This window comes from Anser cygnoides, chromosome 8, assembly GCF_040182565.1.
Source record: "Anser cygnoides isolate HZ-2024a breed goose chromosome 8, Taihu_goose_T2T_genome, whole genome shotgun sequence".
NCBI classification, from domain to species: domain Eukaryota; kingdom Metazoa; phylum Chordata; class Aves; order Anseriformes; family Anatidae; genus Anser; species Anser cygnoides.
This window is the reverse complement of record NC_089880.1, coordinates 29560375-29581323: the sequence shown is the minus strand read 5'-3', so window position 1 is coordinate 29581323 and position 20949 is coordinate 29560375. Positions and strand designations below refer to the sequence as shown.

The 20949-nt window shown below is 39.0% G+C and overlaps 1 protein-coding gene across 4 annotated transcripts in view; it reads left to right on the top strand.

Annotated features, from left to right (window-relative positions):
- OMA1 (OMA1 zinc metallopeptidase) overlaps window positions 1–20949 on the top strand; it is an 82665-nt gene that overhangs the window by 10513 nt on the left and 51203 nt on the right. For 2 of the 4 annotated variants that reach the window (XM_067001660.1, XM_013176264.3), the window contains exons 8-9: window positions 622–771; window positions 1164–6352. In XM_067001660.1, coding sequence (XP_066857761.1) covers window positions 622–771; window positions 1164–1406 — 393 coding nt within the window. In that variant the 3' untranslated portion in view covers window positions 1407–6352. Of the gene's footprint in view, window positions 1–621; window positions 772–1163; window positions 6353–8298; window positions 11098–20949 lie in introns of those variants that run through there. The other 2 variants (XM_067001661.1, XM_067001662.1) reach the window with 2 other exon arrangements.

Below are 20949 nucleotides of genomic sequence, written 5' to 3'. Positions count from 1 at the left end.
ATACAGTTCTGGGGAGGGGAGTCATTGTCTTATGAGCACTCATCTTTTCCTCTTAAAGAAATGAAAACCAATGTAAGAAATCTTGTTCTTTTTTCCTTCCACTTAAAGTCAAGTATAAAGGAAGTTGTTGGTGATATGCAAGTGCCATTCTTAGTGTTCCACAACTTTCTATAGTTAAATTGGTACTTCTGTAGAGAGAGATAGGAGTGTCATAGTTCTCCAGAATTATTGCTTTTACCTGTTGTGGATTACAAAAATCACCCTTTTAAAAGGCAGTATAATCACATAAAGAAGAGCCTTTGCAGCTTGTTTTCAGATATATTTAAGCGTGAATTATTATCACTTCTTATTTTTGACTCTTACCTTTAAATTTACTTAAATCTGTGCAGATGATTAACTTGTTCTTATGCTATATGGTATCTAGCAAATATAACATGGAACAAGCAGCTGAGTATGTATATATTTTTTTTAAAGAACAAGCACATGACAGAAATTGTGAATCCTATTATTCCTTCTCCTGAATTACCTAATTCAGGTGTAATTTTTTGTTAGAGATCAGTGGAATTAGTGTATCATATTACCTTAAAGGCAGTGGTGTATACATTTCTTTTCTGCTTTCAGGCTTGTGTGGACGTAAGAGCAAGCAGTGTATTTTGGCAGCAAATGGAATTAGCAGAAGCCATTCAGGGGCAGCCCAAGTTACCAGAGTGGCTCTCCACGCACCCTTCGCATGAAAATAGAGCTGAGCACTTGGACCGGCTTATTCCAGAGGTGAGCAGTTGAAGAACTGTAGCTTTTTCTCTGAGGAAGGTTGCCTGAATTAGTTTAGCATCAGTCCACAAGCAACTCTCGTTGCATCATGCTTATCTTTCCCTTTACCCATACAGAAATTTTCTGTCATAAGAATCTTAACCTTCTTGATAATTCTACTAAAAAGGAAACATTAGGATAGTACAAGTAAAATGCAATTAATTCTAGTGGCTTATTTCCTGTTTTCTAATCAAACTGTAATACTTCTGCTTTTTAAAGGCATTTCTAGTATGGATGTGAATGAATGAGACCTGTGTCACTATCTTTTCCCTTTTATGCCATTTTGGAAGCCAGATTTTAAGTTGGATCCCTAAACTGTCTCTAAACTGTCTTCTCTTTCATTGCTTTGGTAGCTAGCCCAAGGCTGTCATCTAGAGAATGCTCCCTACTATCCTGTCTCTCCCACTGATGTGGAATTGAACACACCTCGAATAACAGCGCCTCAGAAGAATGTCAGATCCCCAGTAGATTTCTTAATAGCCCTGGTTATGATAGGTCTCTGTAGATTTTGCAGCCTGCTTTTTTCTTCAAATCTTTCTATTTGTTCCATCACATTAGGGAGAAAATTTTACCCCACTCTAAGGACATTGAGATAATTCACGCGATTGCCCATCCATCTGCAGTCTGTTCTGTTATTTCTTTTGGTTTGCGCCTCAGAAGAATGCCATGTAGATAGCTACTTGGGGATTCTCTTAATTTGGTGTATTATTTACTGGTAGATTAAGCAAAAATTTCTGCTGTTAACCAAGTGCTAGTTCTCTTATTTGAGAACTGTTCCAAGTTCAGTAATCTTAGTATGTTTACTATTTCTTTAAGCAGATTTTCTTTTTTTTTTTTACAGTAAAATAACATGATTTTTTTGCCTACTTATTTGTTAGATTTTTCTTAAGTTGCTGTTTATTAGAGTGCTTCATGACATTGTTTTGCAAACAAGCTAAAGGAAATTTCCTTTCGTATAACAAACTGGCAATTTCTTCTTCTTGTTTTTTTTTTCCCCTTTAAATTCCCAGTCGCTTACCATCTTTCTCAGTTCTAAGCTGCAAAGACAGTTGAAGATTTATTGGCAGAGAGAGCACTAAAATGTTGAGGTGTTTACTGATTTGAAAGGAGGAAAAGAGGAGAATTTTCATGAATCCTTTGAGAACGAATGCAGTAAATATTCTAAATAATAGCATAAATCAAAACAGAGATAAGGGGTAGGAGGTTGGAGAACAGCTAGACTGAATATTTTAAATTAATATACACAAATTCTGTACCTTGCAAAAACGGGCTGTGAGAATATTTTGATGAGCAATATTTTTAGAGCAGCTGAATAGAAAATGATACACATTTCTGAAGCCTTTTTTTTAGTTAGATTGAACATAAAATATTCAGAATCCTTTATTTTTTATACAATTATTGACTGGCTTATAACATGGAAATAAATACCTCCTTGCGTTTTACTCCAGGACTGAGCAAATAAGTTAAATAAATGAGCAACTGTGTAGTCATAGCAGACATATTATTATTTTTGTCTTATCTCTTGCAGTTTAGCAGGTGGAGTAACCTTTCATCTGTTTATCACTGCTCTCACTTACAAGAGCTGTGGAGGCTAGGAAACTTTCTTCCGAAGTATGATAGAGACTGAGATGTTTTCATTTGCCTTCTACCTTGCACATTTTTTGGAGTAGGTTTAGAAAGCAGGGGCTGAAGGCTTCTTTTTAACAAAGGTTGACAGATAAGCGAGGCTGATACTGGAAAAAATGGAATAAAAATGAAAGAAGTTATGTGGAAGTGTTGTTGGAGGCTTCTCATCTGAAGTGTTTACTCTCCTTTGACTGAGAGCTGCCTCCTTGAATCTGAATTTCAGGCGTTTGAAGGGAATCCCAGGGCTTTGCTGTTCAACGTCAGCAGCTTTTTATTTCACCATTCACATACTTAAAGCATTTTAGAACTGTATGTTTACCGTATGTTAATGGCCATTAGATGTTCAGAGCCCAAGAGGAGAAGCTAGATATCTAAAAGAGCCTTTTTATCTCTCTATGAAGAAACTACTACTTAGACTCGGCATCAGATCCATCATAAGCAAGGAACAAAGGCAGGAATCCTAAAGAAAAAAAATTCTGCTGGCTTTTACATTTGTATTTGGTTTTGAAATTGCCCTTTCTCTGAAGATGTGAATTAAATAGGCCAGTTTGTATTAAAGATACTGATATAAATGTTGTGTTTCATATACAGGTGGTTTTGAAGCTGTCATGTTTTTTTAGGACAAGATAATATCTATTATTAGACCAGCTAGCATAGCTAGGAAAAATATGTGACAAGTTTTCTGTCTTCTCAGGATGTGAAGATGTTTCTCTACAGATTTCTGATCAAGCTCACAATAAACTCTGATTATATAAAATGAAAAATTTTTGTTCAGGTAATGAAATAGCTTGTCTCAATGAGGCAACTTAGCAGTCTCAGGAAATGTAAATTAAAGCAGCAATATCACAAGGATTCTCTTTTCACATAATTAAAAGACAGGGAGCAATCAAATGAGTTTTAAAGATCTTGCATCTGCATTTCTGAACAAGTTGCAAGCTACAGCTAAACTAAGGAATTAATAAATAGAGAACTATAAACAGTTGCAAAATAGCACTCTCCTGGAAAGGAAATAGAGAAAATGAAAAAGATTTGTCATGTTTTTAAAGGATTTCCCCCTCTGCCTGGAACAATTTGGATTGTACACCAGGAGAACAGAATATGCCAGCCAAATGATAACTCTGTTAAATAGGAGACTGTATTCTCCTAGAATTCCTACGTGGAAGGTGGTGAAATGCTCAAAGGCCCTATGCATTTTATTTTCAGAAAAAGAAATCTTGAAATAATGTTGTAGTACAGTAGCTTATCATTGTTGTGGAGAGAAAAATCATGGAAGTATAGAGCCAGAGAGCAGCTAAAGGATCTGCTGGTTCATCTCTGAACTTTTTATTTTAATGTTCTCTGACTCACTAAAGCTTGTCTACCTTTTTCCTTGTAAGTTGTCCAAACTGAACACTGTACATCAGCTGAAGCCTCAGCAATACTGAATAAAGCAGAAGGTTATCTACTGAGCCTTTGCCTGTGACACAAAAATTCATCTTGACATGACATTTGCTTTTTTGGCACCATGTTGTTCACTCAGATTCCATTTTTGATTTACTCTAACACCTGTTTCCAACACTTTCTCGTGGAAGTACCGTACTGAAATCATTTCTAGAGTCAGTTACTAAGTTGGGACATGTCATTTCTACTGCTCTCTTTTGCCTGCTAGGCCAATTAACATTAAAAAAAAAAAAAAGCTAAATTAATTTATTTTGGCAAGATTTGTTCTTGTCAAATCCGTGTTGGCTGTTTACTGTTTTTCCTATTGCTTGGGTAGTTATTTACTTTATTTCTCTTTCAGGTGTCTATTGGGGTATTAAAGATACATTTATTTTACTTCCTTTTAATTTCTTTCCCTTGCTTTTCAAAAAGGGGATGGTATATTTGCCCTTTGTTAATGATGTGAAGATTACCTGAGATAGTTCTAGTACTAGAGCATACTAATATAAGTCCTATCAATGTAAGTATTTGTCGGAAAATAACAAAAAATACTGACCTATGTTTCTATCTTCTCCATAAATTTAAATATTATGTCACGATTTTCATTTCCTGTGCCCATAGAATCACTGGAAGATGGGAAGTATTAGCGTTATATGTCAGTTGCTTTTCTTTCTCTATCAAGTAACAAATCTATCCACTCCTAATCATCTTTGTACTGCTACTTCATTTGTAGAACCCGTTGTTGTCTTCTATGCCTGCCAATTGTAATTCAGTTTGCAACTCAGCTTTTCTGATTTATTTATTTATTTTGCTGCATGCTTGTGCTATTCCTTAGTTTTTGTCAGAGTTGCAAGGCCAGACCAGAATTCAGCTCTGCCGAGGTAATTACAGTTTATACAGAGAGAATTTTAACCCTTGGCCTTGTTTGTGGAGTTGAGAGGGTGACTTTTAGCCTGACAGGTAGGATTTGCTCCAAAAGATTATAAGGGGTCGAGATGCAGTTAGCCTGCTTACCTGTGACAGTGGTGAAAGATGAGCACTGAGAGAGAAAAAATACTTTTTTTTCTCCTGTATTTGTCTTGCTGTTAGGTTTTATTTGAAAGCGTCAGGGTGAGGCAGCCCTCCCTAGTTCTTACGCCTTCCCCCCTTTCAATACCTTGCAGGAGACGGCTGCAATTATATTGATAAGAAAAACAGCTTCACCTTCGCTACCTTACAAGCAGTAATTTTGATATCTTATTTGATGTCTTCTGAGCCAGTAAGCATTTAGGTGGTCTTTATTCTGAAGAGTAATATTTCTTTCTTAAAGTTAATCTGAAAAGAATAGCATTACAGTGCTCTTAATTTCCAGGTGCCTCAATGTACTCACTCTAGCTAACCTTGTCTCGGTTCTGTCCATTGTCTTTATTCAGAACATTCTTCAGTATACAGATGATGAAACATTTTCTTACTGAAATTGATATGCATTTGCTTCATTAAGAATGCTTTTACTCGTCTTTTTACCCAAACTGACGGAAAACAATTTAATTGAGCCATATTAAATTATTTGAAGTTTTGAAGATTTGAAGTTGCTGATGATTTTGAAAGTACAGTGTGGCTGACCATGGTTGGCTGTTTTATTTTTCAGGAAAAATATATTGTAAGGTCTTCAGCCAGTTATTGGCACGTTAATGATGCTACAGTGTTGGTGGCACAAAAGAAAAGTGCAGTAGTCAACAGAGCCAGGGAAAGAACACCTGAATAAGGTTGAATATTTCACAGCAGTCACAAACATACATACATACATACATAAATGCAAAGCCTACCTTCATTAGAATGTTTAGTCTTAGATGTTTTTAACAGTGAGACGATACGTCAACACAGCTTTGCATTCTCATAACTGCAGTCTTTTTAATGGCATGTGGGTTGATGGTGTTGAATAGATGCCTCCTTCTCTCTTCGACAGCTTTATGCATAGCAAGAAAACAAAGACACCCACAGGGTAGAAGTGTTAACTCTGAAGTATTGTTTTGGACCTTTGCTGTTGTGACTTCAGTATTTGAGATAAATGAAACCATGGAAATAAGCCAGGCGCCATATAGCAAAAACCCCTGTGAGATTTAAAATTGCTAAACTAGTTTAAAAGAGGATTATGTTGCCCTTTCCAGGATACAGCCTAAATCTTTATATTTCCATTTGCCTTGAATAATGCTGCCTGACGTTAATGTAGTCTTGCAGGAGCTTATGTTCTGTAAGAGAACAAGAGAAAACTCTTGGTTTGTCAAAAACATCACTTTAGAATTTAATTGGTCACTGAGGCAGAAGAGCGTTCAGTGGTATAGTTACACTTGATGAGTACATGGACGATCACCTTGTAGAAAAACAAATACTGAGAGCTTTATTCATGTTCTTTAAAAGTTTGACAAGGGGAATATTTGCATGCCTAATCCAGACTTGCATATGCAGTAATTTAAATGTTACACTTAAACAAGAAACAGTTGGGAAAACTCTTCCTACATTCCTGGAATGCATCTTCTTTTTTTTTTTTTTTTTCCAAAACCAGTTGTTGCCTTTAAATTCTCTTTGTTTATAGCCATTTACATGAAACTCTTATTAGTTTGCTGTACTAAAGTTAGGGAGAAATATGTTTTGGTACCTCCTCATACAAAGAAATTATTTAAGAAGCTCAGCTTTTCCATTTTACAGTCTGCTGTAGTAAGATGTTCCCAGTGTCTCCTGTGAAAGAGTACTAAATTGTTTCAAAGTGATGGGCAAATACTTACACACAGGTGTATTGGAATATTTGATTTGGTATTTCAACCAAATCTAGTGCATATAAAGCAGACTAAAATTTCCCACTCTGTTTTTCAGTGCATCTGTGGAACTGCTATAAAAACCTCTTGCTTTCTTCCTCCTCTTTAATCCATACAGAATTGACACACTTTCTCATAGCTGTCCCTAGAACTGGCAGGAGGCACCTGGCTACAACTCAGGACAGATGTGGTCATTACTTTTCTAAAATATATGGTTATGAAGGAAATGGAATGAACTCTACACATGAACTTATTTTCCCATGAAAATATTAAAAGTGAAGCTGGATGTTACTCTGTCACTAGGTTATGCTGTTGATTGAGGCTAAGATACAGTGAACCTTGCATAAAAGTGACTATCACTGTGGCCATTGATTAGTGCTAAACATCAAGCTAATTTTTGACTAGTTTTATTTGCAAATCTTGAAAAAATAGCTCTCGTCGGAAAAGTAGAACCCTCTAAAATTCTAAATAAAGTTTTCTGTGTAATATATAGAAGCTTGCTTTACTTGGTAAGGCTATACGAGTGTTCTAGGAGAATCCATGGATACTGGTAGGCCTGTGTACGACCAGTTGGAAAGTACTGCATCAAACTGGTTTGTGCGCTACCCATTGCCATCTTTAAAAAAAGCCTGCCTGTTTGAATTGACTAGTTAGTAAGTTTGGCTTCATTAAAATGAACACCAAATTAAGCATCCTTTAAAACAGGACAACACCAAATTAAGCATCCTTTAAAACAGCTGACTTTATCCTGTTTTATACCAATGCTCCAAAATGCCTTTGAGAAGACTCTTCTAGTGTCATTACCTTTCTCAGATTGCCTCCAAGGCAGAATGATCTGTTGACCAGAACACAAAGCTGGAGGAAATGTGCCTGTACTAATGGGTTTCGCTTCTCTGTGAAATCCTTTGACTCCTTTGTGCCTCTACTTTCTAATCTGTAAAAGGGAAGCTCTGACACTTCCGTTATTTTGTAAGCAGGATTAATTAAAGTTTGTCTCCTAGTGCTAATCTCCTAATCCAGATAGATTCTTATATTCTAGAGACATCTGTTTTCTGAGAACACTTGGAAGCTCTGTATTCAAATGTTTCTTGAAGATGAGATCACTTGTGTAACTGGACCTTAACTATACCGATAAACCATCTGGATTTCTCTGCCAAACAGTTAAATGTCTGTTACATTACTGAAGATTTTTCCCTTCTTTTTTTTTTCTTTCCAGCCAGATGCCTGTATATATAATTACTTCAATAATGAAACATAGCTGATGAAGTATGCAGTCATTTTAATTTACATATGAATGTAAATTAGAAGGAAAAAGTTACTGATGTGCACAAATAGCACATAAAATAGTTTGAGAACTTCATACTTATTTAAGAGGTACCTTTTAGATTATCCATTCTTTGGGAGACTGCCTACGAGAAAACATTTTTCATTCTTCATTTTCTTTCCATTGTTTTACCATATTAAAAGATACATTTCTTCTCAGGAAATCTTGGTTTCTGTTGAAAAGTTTTTCGGTAGCAATTCTGACTCAATTTTATACTCATTAAGCTTTATATGCAAATGCAGACCTTACTGGAAAGCCAAATCACTGTCTGAAACCTTTTTTTATCCTATTTAAATGAGCTTGATTTGTTTTCCTATGTATTCACAGGCTCTTAAACTAAGAGAGCACTGCAATTGTCCATCTCTTTCTGGACCTGATCCTCGCCTTATTTTCAAACTTAACATGCAACATCTCCTGGAATCGTCTAAAGTTCAAGAAACTCAAAATTCTACAGAGCAAGCTCTCTCAAAACCAAAACTGGATTTTCCTCACACTCAAAAAGTGGAAGACATACCAGTAACTTTTGCAGTTAAACCTACAACCTAATGACGATAATTATTCCATTTTATGAAACTTGTGGTCTCTGAGGGTCTATCTTTTAGGGCACATTTGTCTTTGAACCATAAAAAAGACCTAGCCGCCTATATTCTGTGTTTCTTTTATGTGATCTCTCACTCAAAGCAATAAGGAGTTGTGCCCACACAAGAAGATCATCATGTTGGAGCAGAAAGTTTCTTATTCATCAAGGGTTACTAAAATAAATGACTTCTCAGGGGAAAGATAATCTCGTACAATCCAGTCACACAGTGTAATTTTCAGCTTTATCAGGCTCACCTTGATCAGAGGACAGATGAGCCAGAAGCGTCCCTAAAGCAGAGGAAAAAGTACAATTTTCATCACTTAACTTGTCTGGTTTATCTTGCTGTAATTTGGGTTAGATCTGTTCAGCTTCATTTGAGAAATAATGATGAGAGCTTACCGCCTGTTCCACATATAGAATGTTTAAAAATATTAAGCTGAGATGCAGTAATAGCCTATGGGCTAGATACACCCCCACTTAATTAGGTGGATTTACTGCTGGGATTTTTCTCCTTTCTAAGGCATTTGAGGGTATGGATTAATTCAACATTTTTCTTCAAAGCAACCTGAAAGGGTTGCACAAAGTTCAATTTAAAAAAATAAGTTAAATTATTTTCAAGGAAGGCTTTCTTCTAAAAAACATTTTATAAGAACCACAATTTTTAGCCCTAGAATGCTTTGCAAGGATAAGTGTGTTATCTTTTAAATTATGAGGGTGCCTTATCAGAGGCCAGTATTACTTTAGAGATACTTGATCTGGATAGATCAGTCTGGATAGAAGTGATTGCTGATGTGGAAGTATATTAGGTAGCAGACAAATACAATTTCTTGACTGCACAGCTTTAGCAGTTGTACCTTATCCAAGAAGGCGACTACTCTGCAGGAAACCACCATCTAATGCTGTGCATATAAAAAAAAAAAAAGCACAAAACAAAACTCACAACCAAAAACCACAACCACACAAGAAGAAAAAACCCTCCAGCCTCTCCTGAAGCCACACCGTTCTTACTGTGGAGACCAACACGCACAAGATAGGTAAAGCTCTGCCTTCTGTGATGGAGTACCTCGTATAGCCAGCATGTTAATTTTTGTTTGCAACTGTCTGAGTTATCGTTGGTTTGCACCTGATGAAACTACTGAATGTTATCTTACAAAAAGACATAGAAAGAGGCAGCAGAGATTGAAAACAAAAAAGGGAAATCCCTTTCTTTTATCTGCTGAGATGTATCTGCTGTTCTGTTGTTGTTGTTTCTCCTTTTGTATTGAAACAAAGATCTGTTTCACGTATGGTGGGATTTTATGTGGAGGGGACATTCAAAACATTTTACAGTGTATTGTATTTTGAAACATTCTTTTTTTATTCGTGGTGGAGGGCAGACTATCATATTTATTCAATTTAATCAGAATGCAAGTTTTTTAAGAAGGAAAAAACAACCTATTCATCGCTGTCTGTGAATATAGTTGGATAAAAAGGTTGTGAAATGAGTAATTTCTTTACTGACTTCAGCCAATGAATTGGGGGTCCTTGGAGAAATGCCAGCAACTACCTAACTTACTTCTGTTCAGAGGTAAGTCGATGTGTCTGTAATGGTGAATGTTGATTCTAGGCCTGATTATATAGGTCTAGATTGGCAGCATATTGCTTACAAGCTGTTTTTAAATCTTTGCCCAGTCCTACTGGCAAGAGGCAGAAGGTCCAGCCTGACCATTATTCATCCATCCATTTTTATTCTTAGTGACAGGAGTTTTTGTAACAGACATTCAGTGATGTGTTAAAGCACTTGGACATTGTCACCTGAAGGTAAACAGAAAAATACACCATTTAGATTTCCCTGTGGACCCTATAGTTTATCCAGCAACACCACGACCCCAGTGCTGCTGCCTCTTTCTCGCTCCAGTGTCAAAGCTTGTTTTGTTACCCAGGGCTCCTGCATGACACGCGACTTGATGTTTGTGTCTGTTAGGACTAAGGAGAACAGAGAAGAGTTTTTATAGCATTCAGGATGAAGTGTAGAAATACACAAGTTTCTTATTTCTACTGCCTGTTCTAAGTGGATTAAGTATTGCATTGGAATGTCAGAGATGCAATTGTAAAGCTCACCAAGGGAGGTTTTTTTTTAATTTGTATGTAAATAGTCTTGTAGCCATGGTGGTGGTGATGAGGAAGACAAGGTTTTGACGGAGAGGTATTGGCTTATATTAGACCAACAAAGGGCTTTTTTTTGTGCTTTTTCCAACAATGCTGATGTAATAAAAGGTATCTTCTGACACAGGTGCACATGCAAACACGCACGTACACACACAACACAGAGTTAGCCCTCTGCGTTAAAGCACGAGAGTTTTACTGTTCAAAACAGGATGTTGAAAATTTCAGTTTTTACTTTACGTATTAAATTATTCCTAACATTTTTCTCAAATGCTTTAGGAGGGGTTTCTTCTTTCTTCTTCTCTTGACTGCCCAGCACAAGAATGCCTTGTGCTCATCTGCATCGCAGTAGGTACTTTTTTCTTAAACTCTTATTAAATACTATACATTGTGTCTGCGTATATTGAATATTTTCTTTTTTCTTGCTTGAACAGATAAAAATTAACAAATATAAATGGTGCTTTACACTGGTTCGAGAAGCCATAGTGAAAATTGCACTTTTAAAATTGGAGAGCATGTAATGATTTTAAATTACTATGAAAGTAATTTAAAAATATATACCTTAGTAAACTAACGGTGATTGCAAGCATTGGATGATCTGTAGAATCTTTGCATCGCAGTTGGGTGACTTAGTATACTACAGGAGAAATAGATCTAGAAGGAATTCAGTACTTGAAAGATGCCTACCATACAAGAGGGAGATTAGTGGCTAAAGTGACAAAAGGTTAGATGGATCAGTAAAAATGCATCTGCATTTCTACTGCCAGTACTGCATGCTGTACTTCACTAGCTTCCCATAGAAAGATTAAGTATATAGTACAAATTGTACTAAAGATCTTAATGCATTTACTGTTGTGGGAGCGTTGAGAGAGATGACAAGCAGGGGAATGTGCATAGAAGGCAGTCCTGGACTGGCTCCATATAACTTTAGGGTTGTCATATTTGCCTTTTTTTTTTTTTAATTATTATTCAGAATACACAAGTGCCAGGAAAGAAAAGTAAACAGCTGTTAGATGCTCTTTGTTCTCGAATTCTGTTTATAGTCATTGAAAGAGAACAATCTTGCAAGTTTTACACTTTTATCATATATCATGCAGGCTGCCACAGTTTATTTTCAGCGTGTTGGTGGTATCTCTGTACTTCTGGTTGAGGAAGTATTTCCCATGTAACAGTCTGTTGTATGAAAGTGGGCTATAATTCTTCCTTCCCCCCATCTTTTCCTTGTGCTGCCTGTGCCTCTGCTAGAAGCAGCATGGGCTGCTGCGATCAGAACCAGGATAAGCAGAGGGGACTCTTAGGTCAAATAAAAGAGAAGGAGCTGAATGTTCTGCCTGCGAACTGCCCCAGCTTTATTGCTGGGGGTGGCAATTGTCAGAAAAGAGAACTGACGGAGTGTCTCTGGTGTCCCTCACTGCTGCCTCCTTGTTTTGGAGGCACCCACTAACTACGTTACTTGATCTCACGGAGCCCAAGGCCCCATGCCACATACAGGCCAAGCATAATATTGCTGGCTACCTCGTTCTGGCTGTGCGAGTAAAGGCTGCTCTTCTTGGTACAAGTTCTTACCCTGATTTATGAATGGAGGCAGAGAATTGTTATCTCCAGCACATAAATTCATTATAACTATTAAACTAGGCTGAAATTGAACCTGTTGACCTGGAAGTGAATGGCTCCATAACATTTCATTAATCCTTTGAGATGTTTAATTCCTGCTAATTTGATATTTCAGATATGATCTTCTCTACAGATATAATGGCTTAATTAGTATACATTACATGATGTCTCTTCACAGTACAGCGTGTACAGTATTTATTCACTAGAAAAGTAATTCAGTAGAGCTCCATTATAATACATTGAGTAGAGCGTAACTGTTGAACAGGATATGTGCAATATTCATTACATTTTAAACATAAACATTTTTCAAGCAGCCTTGTTTGTTGATGACTTGACGTTGAGGACTTATTTGTTGATACCTATCACCTTCTGAAAATGATGTTTCTAAATCTTTTGTTACAGCTTTCTAATATATTTCAATTTAAAATGTGAATCTGAAAGTACTAGATTAATTAGCAAATCATAACCAACGTTTGGTGAGACAACAGTTGATAGAAACCTTAAATGTACTTAGTCACCTCTATAATGTCCTTAGTGCAGTCTTTCTTCTCGTTGGAGACCAGCAAAATGTATGTGAAAATACACATTTGAAAAAAAAAAAAGTTGTTTTTTTTTATGGTTGTCTTCTATATTTTCATTTGCTAAAAACGCTACTGGCTGACAGCACCCCAGGCCCACACTAAACATGTTTATTTTGTGGAATTCAGCTTACAGATCTTCAGCTGAAGACACCTGTTTCAGAGCAAACCACCCCACACAGTTTGGAATAGCAGTTCCAGTTGGAACTGTAGGGAGCGGATAAAGATCATAATAATTATAATAATGACTTGGAATCTGCAGCATTTTGCTGCTGCCTTCCTGTGGAAAGGTAGGGGAGGCACAGATACTAAGAACCTCTGATTTAACTAATGGAAGTGGGGAAAAAAAAAATGGCTTGTGACATGTGCTTTATGATTGGACTTACTACTTTTTCCTTCAGCTTTCAATGGCATGTAGATGTTCATGGAAAGATGTGTGTGTGGTAAGTGTGTTGGAACATGCTGCAGCCTTTTGGTCGTTCTGTCTTTTGTTTCTAATGGAAGGTACAAAGACCGTTCTTCAAGGTGAGTTCCATGAAGGTGATAAAAGGTGGTGGTTTTCTTCTTTGTTAGTGACACCATGCTTGGGACCCTCCTGTTTCTCTTAGACTCATACCATGCTGAACTTTTCTGCAATGTAGAAAATTCATTTGGTGGCAAAACCAAAATTTGAGCATCAAGTCAGTGTGAAAAAAGGTGTAAGGTAATACGTGCATCAGTAACAGAAGATACTGAAAAGTGCTAAATGGACTGAAAACCTAATGAACTTATAGGAAGCTCCAAAATTCTTGTGCACATTTCCTTGCAGATTCTTCATAGCCTCAAAGACTACTAGATCTTTTCAAACAGCTGTTGAGGTTAATTGAAAGGGCCACAACAGATGCAAGAATCTCCTCGAAAATTGGTGGGTTTCTTCTTTTTAAATTCTCTAGAATTACATAGAGAATTGGGTATTTGACCCAATTGTCAAATGAAATAAGTTGTTGAAGTTGGTTTCCTTTGTCAGATCAGCCTGCACAGAATAGTACCAGAATATAGATGATTTTATGAATCTTATGCCAACCCAGATGCTTCCCCACATACAGGTCTCTGCAATGTAAGGCTTGAGGTAATTGAATTTATCTCCTTTTCCCTTCTAACAACATTGATCTATATTGTATATTTGGACTCTAGAGAATCAGAGGTATTTATTGTGCCTAGGGTATGTTGTCTTGAGATTTATTCTATATGTGTATGGAATAAATAATGAAGGAGTAAATGAGGAAGGAATAATGTAGCAGAGTTGCAGCAGGATGATTTGTTAGCCACAAGGTGGCAGTTGGGCTGCCTGAGTGAATCCTGAAACTGCCGCGTTGCAATGCCTTCATTTTTAGTCTGGCTTTGGTAAATTACTGAGGTGATTTTCCCTTTCGGTGTTAACAGCAACGACTGTTCCCTGGAGTAAACTTGAAACATTGTCCTTGTTCGCTAGTGAATCTTACGTTGTTCTGTGGAAGGCTTTCGGCCCTTTTTACCTGGATACCAGAAATGTTTACAGTCGGAGGAGCTGAATGTGTGTCAGCTGGGTTTTGGAGACTGGCAGGTAGAAGATTGTCTTCAGTTTCTGAGCCTGGAGGAGGTTTCTGTGTATTCTTTAAGCACTTAACAAAACAGCTGGGGTTCTGACTGCTTTAGGAATAATTTGCTAACACTGTATTTGGCATTTTTTTTTTCTGCTTTGCTATACCAACCTCCCATTACTTTGCTAACACAGAGGAGGGTACCTGCCTTGTATTTCACCATTTTTTCAGTCTATAGGCTAGAAGGAGCCAAAATCCTTGAAAAGCAACAAGGTCCAATTTTCACTGTCAGCAGTGAGGCCTCTATTCTGTTTGTTGAAATCCCTGGCAAAAGTCCCAGTAGTTAGATTTGGATTTCTCCCTCCTTAAAACAATATTCTTCCTTTTGTACTTTGTCCTCTGCTTGTCAGAATCAGCTGATTATGAGCTCCTGCACAGATGACATTTTAGCTTCAGTAAGCAGGAAGGAGGCATGAATTAGGGCTTAGGAAAAATGCTCAATAATTAGCCACAGAGGAAGGAAAACAACCAAAAAAAAAAGTACACAGAAGGAATTGACTGACTCCATTTGGCTGGGCTGGAAAGTTCAGCTGTAATGATGGTGGTTAAGTTAATGATGATCATTTGGTGACAAGGAAGCTAGTTTGTCCCCAAATGCCGTGTCTTATTTTTTAAGCAATATGAAGAAACTCACCCATTGCTGCTGCTGTGTCAGAATAAGAGATCTCAGGTATTCCTCAGGACTTGTAAACTGCACATTCATTCAGGGTTTGGTGCATGGTGGCACAATTTGATCACGTGCTGATCCTTAGGCCAGGGTTCAGGTAAGTCTGCAGAAGGTTTTAGTGCTTTCTGTCTTCATCGCTGTGAATAACTCTGATAGATGCGGTCCTGGACAGCACGGGGTATTGTGACCCCGGGGCATTAAAAAGGCAAGCTCTTACATTTCAGCTGAAGCTCGGGTGAGTATATCCAGAGGCTGTGCCAGGAGTACCAGCGTATCTTTAGCAGCAACTGTGGTCATGAATGCTGCTGATCCTGCATCTTCTATACCCACACCTCTGATAGAGCTCTGTCCTGCCTTGGCTACAGTTTTAATGACTGGAGGAGTTTGGGGGCATAATTGTTGTAACATCTGTGTTTCAACTGTCCCTGTGTGCTACTGGAGAACTTCTCATGGCTTTCTCAGGGTGCAGTATTTAAATGTGCCCCATCTTCATTTTCTCATGGTTGTTTGGTCTGTTTTCATTGTAGCAAACAACTCTATTTTTGATGCCAGCTAGCCTTTGATATGCAGATCTCTCCTTATCTTTGTGGTCAGTATTGCAAAAGATCATGGCTGTAGAAGCCATTGAGACCTGTGGATGTCTTGATTTTTCTCTGTCAGCAGGTCCCAGTCTATCAGGTTGTCCCTGAAGAGATCGCCATCTATTCATGTTGGACTTTCAGTTTCATTGTTTAATGCTTCCTAGTTCCTGTGGGACATATGTGTCAAAGAGGCATCACAGGACACACAGCCATCTTGATGATTATGATAAGCCGATACATCTATGGCTTCAAGAAGGAGAACCTTAATTTTGATGAGAATACTAAGGTCAGCTAATAAAATGAGCACAACATCAGCAAAATGAAGTGCTCAGAACGTAAAGTGCACTGACACTGTGATTGGTTTCTAGGGGTATAGCACATTCAGGGGTCTTTAAGCAACTTTGCCTTTTACTGCCACTGCTTTGGCATCAGGCTGTAGCTCAGTACCAGCTTCTGCCAGCACAGCTGTTGGGCGTGGGTGTGAGGGGCTATGGTGCTGATGGTCTGAGTGGGCACATCAAGATCCTTTAATAAAAGCAGAACTATTTTAGAGGGGAAAAGAAACAATAATTTGCACCAGTTTTGCTTGTGCACCAACTAAAAGGCATCCTTAGATGCTTTAGAAGCACTTTACGATAATGATTTACAAATTCACCTATATCAGTAAGATGCTCCTTACAGCATGTGGGCTTGGTGTCATTTTTATAGACTGCTTGGGTCTGCTGCCTGGAACAACAGCAGTGAGACGCAGGCATGCAAGCCTCTCCTGTAGAAGTCATAAGCAGAGTTCTTCCCCTGTGACACCTGACAGAGCTGCTCTGTGATCTGGCTGCCTCTAAGGCTTTGCAAAAGCTTCTTCCTTCTGACCTTCTCTTTGCATCTTACTTGCTTTTGTCCTTTAAACTTGGTTGCTTGCGAAAGAGCGTAGGGATAAATCTAGATGGCCTCTCTAGCTACTGCTCCTTTCTGTCTCCCTTAAAATAATACGAAAAGCTTTGACAGCTTCGAGCCTTGGTGAGATGAAGTGGCTTAACCCATGGAGTACAGCTGTGGCTGCAAGTAATGCATGGCACCTTGAACTCTTCCCATAGAAACTTTCACCCCAGGTGCTGATACATCAGTGGCTCTTAATGCGCAATCTATTAGCATGTTTCACTGGAACAGCCTAATGAGTTGCAGTAATCCAGCCTGGAGGTCAGAGATGAAAGGGTTGCTGTTGAAGCTGCTTATTGAACTCGATTCACCTGCCTTTAGAAGGTCAGGAAACTCATCCAGCAAAGAATGACCTTTGCCAGGTCATGGGGCTGATGGGCAGGTTGGTGTGTAAAAATCTGAATTTTGAAACCCGTCTTGGAGGCAGATTGGAGCACTTCCATATTTTCAGATATGGCTACTCTGCCTCTTTGTCAGTTTAAAATGCTAACGTTTAAAAATCCTATTTTTTATGTTATGGGCTCAATGAGATCATGTTTTCATGTGCCTTCTCCAGTCCATCAGACTAACCCAGTGAAAAAGTATGACAAAAGGTGCAACAAATAAACTGTTGATATTGAGACAATTTCATTACCATATTTTGCTTCTTAAAACATGTTAAATAGAGAATCTCTATATATATGCATAGACTGGCAAATCTACAGCTTGCTCAGGCTTCCTGAGACTTCAGAGAATCTGATGTAAATGTACCTCATAAAGGTGTCCATGACTTACAGAAAGGAAGGAGTTTAAAAAAAGGGAGTCTCCATCTGTGCCTCCCACTCCCCACATGTGGGCTTCAAAGACCCCAAAATGGTCACCTAGGAAACTTAATCTTGCAGAATTCTTTCCTTTAGTACAAATAATGCTTTTTAAACCTCAGTATTGTGACCAATTCTGTCAGTGAAACGTGGATTTACACACTGCCTGTGGGACATGAAGTGCCTGAGGTCCCTGCAGGTGAGAAGTTTGCACTTTTTGTTCTTTCAGAGCCAATTAGATTTTGGCCAAAGCTTTGTGGGAGAAACAGAACCACCTTTTCCACCCCTCCTCGTCTCATTTCATAGATTCCTGGGTTTGTTCTCTCTGCTTCCTTTGATTTACACTGTCACACAGACAAATCAAAGCCTATTCTTTATTTATCGCAGCTAGCAAGAGTGTGCTCCAGACTTAATTCAGGATATGGACTCAAATCCTTCCCTGGAGCGGAGTACAGTACTTTGTCATTTGCAAACACTTGGAAGCGCAGTGCTTTAGAGTTCCTGTAAACACAAATAAATTCAAGGAAAATTTTGAATTACATGTGTAGTTGGAATGAATACATTGGAATCAGAGTAGCATGCAGCAAGATGAATCTATCCATCATGGGCATTTAGTGTAAAGCCTGTATTTGCTTTTCTTTACGATCCACATAGATTCGATCAACATAGCAGTTCTGTCATTTGCTAAATACATAGGCTCTGCTCTCCGGGACACCAGCTCATCAGTTACCAAGTGAACAGCCTGTCACAGGGCCTGCACAGACCATTTGTAACTGTCACGCACCCAGAGATCAGAATCTTCCCCCAGTCCGATCCTTTGATGGCTTGGAAATTGGCTGTACCTGCTCGCTGGCCTGGCCGGTTAGAAAGGGTGGAGGTGCCAGGCCTGAGAAGTAGGCATGGAATTGGAAAGTCTGGGTCTCTTAGAGTTAGACAGTAGGCACCAGCCTGCAGCACAGTAGCTTTAAATTTTAGTATTCATTTTGTAGTGATCTCTGAAAACACGGGCAATCGCTTCAATGCCCTGGTTTTGGAATCGTCTCGTTTGCTTTGTTTCTTTACAAGAGCTGCAGTGAAGGCAGGGGAATCATTTCACTGACTGGGGGTAAGGTGTAGGCAATGTGCAGGTGCAACAGACAAATGCTAAGAAAGCTGCATTACCTGGCTACGGAACTGCCCCCTGCTCCAGAATGTTTTATCAAGCTGATTCAGGTACAAAACAATGGTATGAGTTACAGGCTGGGGCTTCTACAGTTTCATTTGGTTTTGGTTTGTTTTTTTCCTTCCCCATTCTTGCTGCCTGAAAGATAAGAATTTGCATCTTTTTCCTAGGTCTGCTTATACATTCACTTGCACCGTTTTCTAGTCCTTACTCTGCACCTGCATCAGTTATGGTCAGGATAATCATTTGCGACCATAACTGTTGTGGATCTTCAAGGGCTTTTTTGGGGGGGAAGTGATGTGGGGAGAACAGGGGCAGATGACGCAGTTCAGTGTTTTCATCTCCTGATGATGAAAATCATCTGTTCTCACCCTTTAAACACGTGCAGATGACGCTGCATTGTCACTTACCTGTCCCTACCCACATGGCCTCTATTCAGACTGGCCGCCTGCATTACTGTATCATTATTGGTTTTGCATTTGAGTTTCTGAAAAATGAGTCAAGGCCTCTCTGCGAGTGTGCTAGAATATTCCTTGTTGTGGGGCACTGTATCAGGGAGCTGTTTCAGTAGCGTTCCCCGCTTAGCAATGAGCTGCCAGGCTTCTAGGGTGTCTTTGCCTTTTGCAGCTTAGGTCGAACCCTGCCTGAGCACTAACATACTTTCCTGCATGTTAATTTTAGTTAATAGCTATTCAGTAAAACAACGCGTCCAGCTCAAGATATATGACACAGATTAATCTGAACGCCCAAACAAATTCAGCAACAGGCCCTGGCCTCGGTGGGCTCTTTAAGGCCGGCGTAACATGCATTTACATTGTTTTATTTCTCTCTCACACTGTAACTTGCTCCCTGTGGGGTTACATTGAGTTTGTTTCATTTTCACATCGTACTAACGCCACCGTAGTCTTGCATTTAAATAGTCTCATTTAATTTTGATATCGTGACGTCACCTCCACAGCGGTGCAAAGAGGCTGTCTGGAGATCTCGGTGATAACGCCAAGGCAGAGGGCAGCAGCACTTCCCAGCCAGCCAGGTGGCTAGAGGCATCCCCGTCCTGCACAGTAAGCTGAGCTTCCATTCCTGAGCCCGGTCTTGTTCTCTGGACTGATAACGTGATGTACTTTTATATCATTTGAGCCCAGTTCACTCACTGCCAGCAAGCAGATTTGTACAGGATGTAAGGTCTCTGGGAAAGCTAACCGTGTTCATCACATGCAGCTCAGCAGTAGCTGGGAAAAGGCACAGGCAAGGCTGGTTCTCTTAGGGCAGTGTTTTGCCATGGCTGTAACCACTTCTGTGTGGTGTCTACTGGTGGTTATAGCTACCTGCTGGACAATCCTATGGGGAAGCAAGGGAAGGGTGAAGCCATCCTTCAGGTGCCACAGAATATGGGCAAGCAACCTACCGCCTGGCTGTTGGGCTAAGAACAACTAGCCTTTAAGGCTCAGATGCCATCAGTCCTCTGATGGATGTGTGCGCACAGCTGCTGCGGTGCCCCAAGCACCCTGAGTGCCATGGTAACACAGAGCACTTCCAGCAGTAAATGTCAGCCTCCTAATGGCAATCCCAGTGCTTCTGTCTGCATTTCATAAACAACTCACAAGTTGCCTCCTGCTACATAAAAATTTGTGCTAGTCTCCTTCTCCCAGCTCAACACAAGCCACTTCAGGAAGGCAGGACCCAAGTTTCAGCTGTTAATAGCATGTTTTTTAGGCAGGGACACAGCTCTGGGACTTTGCCCTGCACCCTCAGCTCCAGCAAGCATTTTGACTCCACATGGCAGCAGAGCTGATACCGCAAGTCAAGGCACTTTTCAAACTTTATTTATTGAGTTGCCATTAAATAAGTCTAACACAGTCATACAGTATTTGTGGTAAGATTAGACACATGACTGCATCCAAAGCAAATAGATTGCTGCTTCTTGGTAGAATATTCATTTAGAAGGGAAACCCTAGCTTTAATGTGCATTTTTCTCCCTACTGCTGTAAGATTTCCTGGAATAAATTCAATCAGGCTGCTTGACTCCACAGGTGAAGTCTTTGTGGTTAGTGTTTTTCTTTTAATTATTTTGTTTTAAAGTAAATGAGCTCTGCAGCTGTTGAGCTTGAGGGTTAGTGGCTTTTTTAAATTCTTCTCTCCAAAAGCTGAGACTACTTTGCACACACCGACAAAAACAATTCTGTGAAGCTACAAGTTTTAGGCATTTCCAGAAAGATGCAAGAATAAAACTATTTGTTAGAGCTACCTCTGGGATCCAGTGCCTATATACATTTGTCAAAGGATGCAGTATTGAATGCTT